The sequence below is a fragment of the Colobus angolensis genome, unplaced genomic scaffold, assembly GCF_000951035.1.
Source record: "Colobus angolensis palliatus isolate OR3802 unplaced genomic scaffold, Cang.pa_1.0 Scaffold107, whole genome shotgun sequence".
Classification (NCBI taxonomy): Eukaryota; Metazoa; Chordata; class Mammalia; order Primates; family Cercopithecidae; genus Colobus; species Colobus angolensis.
Window position 1 is genome coordinate 903,086 of NW_012111697.1, and position 4,265 is coordinate 907,350.

Genomic DNA, 4,265 nt, shown 5'->3' on the forward strand with positions numbered 1-4,265 from the left:
AAAAAAAAAATCTAGCCAGACACCATGGTGCTTGCCTGTAGCCCCAGCAACTTGGGAGGCTGAGGCAGGAGAATCCATTGAGCCCGGGAGTTCAAGGCTGCAGTGAGCCATCGTCATGTCACTCACTGCATTCCAGTCGGGATGACAGAGTGAGATCCTGTCTCTCCTTTTATTGGTGTTTTTGTTTGTTTGTTTGTTTGTTTTTGAGACAGGGTCTCACTCTGTCACCCAGGCTGGAGTGTAGTGGTATGACCTCGGCTCACTGCAGCCTTGAACTCCTGGGCTCAATGGATCCCCCCGCCCTCCACCGTCAGCCTCCTGAGAAGCTGAGACTACAGGCAAGCACCACCATGTCTGACTAACTTTTTAAACTTTTTGTAGAGATTGGGGTCTTTCTATGTTACCCAGACTGGTCTCAAACTCCTGACCTCGAGTGATCCTCCTGGCTAGGCCTCCTGAGCCACTGAGATTACAGCATGAGCCACTGTGCCTTGCTTCATATCCTTTATTCTTAAACAGCTGTGCACTATTTTATTGTGTGAATGAACCAAAGTTTATTGAATGAGGTGAGAGGTGCTATTCTGTCAGCAAAACTTTACAATACTTTTACTCTGTGGACTATTACTGACGCACATGCAAAAGGTGTCATTTTCTTAAACACAAAAATCCACAGCAGTGAACCCGCATTCCCATCTGAAAATGAAATCTCTGAGGCCAAATAACCACTTACCTTGACTTTTTCCTCCAACTTTCCCAGGCGAATGTTGCTTTTTATGACTTTGTTGAGCACTCCATCCTTCTCACTTTCTAAACATTTTGCCTAAGGAGAAGGGTGATAAAAGGGCTCTCAGTTTTACAGAAAAATTGAAATAACAAATAATTATCTTGCAAAGAGTGTTACTGCTACTGCTCACAAGTAATCTTCATTCTGCAACCTGTCCTGCCTCAACCCCTTCCCTGCCCACTGTGTGAGGGCCTGGGCCTCAGGCCAACAGATGAGGATGGGCAGGAACAGGGCATGTGGGGTGCCCTGCTGGGCATAAAAAGAGAAGAATTCCAGCCCCACAGACCAGGGGAGTGGGAGAGGCTGCAAAGGTTTCCAGAACGCATCTCTACTCTTACGGAATCTATCTTTCCTTCAATCACATCCAAGGAATAAGTACCAAGATGCCAATCAACTCAAAACTTGACTCATTAGAACAATTTCAAAATTAAGGATAATGTAATATGAATGCACAATGCCGCTTCTCCAAGCCATACATGAAAGGCAATACATCCAGGAAGGATGACATCATTTGAAGTCAAATGATTTAAACTAATATCCAGGTTGGACATGACCTGCTAAATTCTCTAAATTAACTATTTCAGATGCTAAAATAAAATAAGTAATGCTGAGCATTCTTTCCAAGGTAGGCTAGTGCTGACAAGTTTGATTTTCCAGAAGGAAAGCTAAGTCACAGAGAAATTGCTCCAGGTCACATGGAAAATCCACCCTAGAAGCAGGATTTAAAAAGATCTCAGGCCAGGCTTGGTGGTGTGCACCTGTAGTCTCAGCTGCTTGAGAGGCTGAGGCACGAGAATGGCTTGAACCCAGGAGGCGGAGGTTGCAGTGAGCTGAGATCGCATCACCACACTCCAGCCTGGGCAACACAGCAAGACTCTGTCTCAAAAAAAAAAAAAAAAAAGAGATCTCAGTGTCTAAGACTATTGTGTCTCCCACAAAAATGTGATAAATGCAAGATGGTGCAGTCATACTTGGGGAAACTGAAAGTGACTTTTTTTTTTTGAGACAAAGTCTCAATCTGTCGCCCAGCCTGGCGTGCAGTGGTACGATCTCAGCTCACTGCAACCTCTGCCTCCTGGGCTCAAGAGATTCTCCTGCCTCAACCTCCCAAGTAGCTGGGACTACAGGCACGCGCCACCATGCCCAGCTAATCTGGGGAAACTGAAAGTGATTTGTAGCCAGAGGTCATCAGCAGAAACTTCCCAAGGCAGAGTGGAGTCCTCCCACTGCCGGTGTATGTACAGGGTGGGTGCAGGCTCTCACGAGGTCCTGGAGACCAGGACTGGGTCGGGCAGGAGTACATGGCTCAGTCCTAGAACAGGGCAGAGACGGGCAGAGCAGCCAGTAACAGCCCTGGACCTGGCTAGAGGGGCCTGCAAGGCCGTAGGGATGTGTCCACCCCAGACATGGCTACACAAGACCAAGCGCCCTGCCCAGATGTCCTGGCAGCTACCATGCATCTCCCTGCTTGGACAGAAAAGTCCGTGGTGACAGGTGAAGCCAGGATGGAAGAAAGCAGCTCTCCCACACCCTACATTTCCGGTTTGACTCTGAGGGGCCTGAGGACTCTAAACGTGACAGCCAGGCCATGATAAAGGTCAAGGCAGAAGAAGGCAACACATTTTACTAACAGTTTGTTGGCTCAACGAGTAACTTTTAAGTATCTGGAGACAGTAAGTGGCCTCCATTTGTATTTCCATCCTGAGCCCACAAATATTGTGGGCCGAAAGGGGAGTGTCTGAGGGTCTGGGAGGATCCTGACTTCATCGCGGAAGCCTGTGATACTCCTTGGCCCATGTGAGAGGCATGGGGCCCGCACCCCCGGGACTGGGATTCCCTGCACGTCCTGCCCTGCAAACAAGATGGCTTCGCGTTTACAGTGGCCCCAAGACATGTGGCGGGCAGGTTCCCAGGAAATCTGGGGATGAAAGGGTTTGTTCAGCCCTTTAGATTTTTCAGCAAGTTTTCTCTTGCCCTCCCCATGTCCCGGTGAGGAAGGCCAGCACACACAGCAGAAGGGAAAATGGGCACTCAGCGCTACCACAGAGTGTCAGGGTTCAGCTGCCTTTCAGAGGGGCAGCGCTGGGCCAGACACCTTGAGTGCCTTCAAGGCTGCATCCATGCTGCGTCAAAGTCAAGCTGCTTTCTGGAAGGCTCTGGATAGGACTCAGAAGTCACCAGGAAAATATGGCCAGACTGACCACACTCTTATCAGCAATTACTGTAATTTAAAAAACTGTTTTTGCTGGGTGTGGTGGCTCACGCCTGTAATCCCAGCACTTTGGGAGGCCGAGGTGCACAAGATCAGGAGATCGAGACCATCCTGGCTAACACAGTGAAATCCTGTCTCTACTTAAAATACAAAAAATTAGCTGGGCGTGGTGGCACACACCTATAGTCCCAGCTACTCAGAAGGCTGAGGCAGGAGAATCGCTTGAACCCAGGAGGCGGAGGTTGCAGTGAGCCAAGATCGTGCCACCCACTTCAGCCTGGGTGACAGAGCGAGACTCCATCTCAAAAAAAAAAAAAAACCTGTTTTCGGGAGGGAGGATCAGGGTGGCTGGCTGGAGGCACAGGATGTCAGACTCCTTCATACAGGAGAACCAAAACAGGAGTCAGTCATCGCACAAGGACCTCTAACAGAGACCATGGGAATGCGACAGGGGAGGGCTGGGCAGCACCTGCGCACTGAAGGAGAGAGAGATGACAGCCCAGACGGGATGGGTCTTGGTCGGGAGCTTGGAGAGGCTTCCCCATGCGGGGAAAGGGTGAAAGATCGCCAGGGGTCCACATTCTCACTGCACACTCCTGTGACCCCAGCCCCAGGGGAGCCCCTCAACCCCTGCAGGCCCTGAGACTGGTGCAGGGTACCCCCTGGAGTCTGTGTGACCCCACTGCTCCAGGGAGGGGGCTCATGCTGGGTCCCACACTGACCCAAGTTCCAGGCAGCTGCAGCACAGTGGCATCATTTTGAGAGTCCAGCCCCCACCAGACTGCATCCTGTCCCAGGACCCAGCAGCCCTGGCATCTCCGCATCCCTGGAGCACCACAGACATCCCCCCCACATACACCCGGAGGGCTGCAGTGGCGAGGTGCCAGGTGGACCCAGTGAGGCAGCAGGTCCCCAGAACTCTACCCTACAGTGTCCTGCATGCCCCGGAGAGTGTGATGCAGTGCACTGAAGAGGCTGCCCATGGGAGCAAGGGAGCTAAAGCAAGTGCTCCCCGATCCTGAAACCTGCCTGCCTGGGGCCCCTGTCACTAACAACAACCCCACCGCCTGCAGCCGCAGAGCCCTGCGCAGGTGCATGTGCCCTGAGGACAGGCTTCCCCTGCCCAATGCCTCCGTTGCCAAAGCAACCCAAGCACACCACCCGGGGCCTGGGGATCACCCCATCCTCTTTACCACAGCGTTTGGGGACTGTCCCACCATGTTGGTTGCCCCAGGCGTGCGCACACACACACACACACACACACACACA

The 4,265-nt window shown here is 51.9% G+C and overlaps 1 protein-coding gene across 1 annotated transcript in view; it reads right to left on the reverse strand.

The window, feature by feature from the left end:
• The window catches only part of CEP89 (centrosomal protein 89kDa), a 111,422-nt gene that overhangs the window by 9,883 nt on the left and 97,274 nt on the right, over nt 1-4,265 (reverse strand). Inside the window, exon 17 of the mRNA XM_011947333.1 lies at nt 731-820. Coding sequence (XP_011802723.1) covers nt 731-820 — 90 coding nt within the window. The remainder of the gene's footprint in view (nt 1-730; nt 821-4,265) is intronic.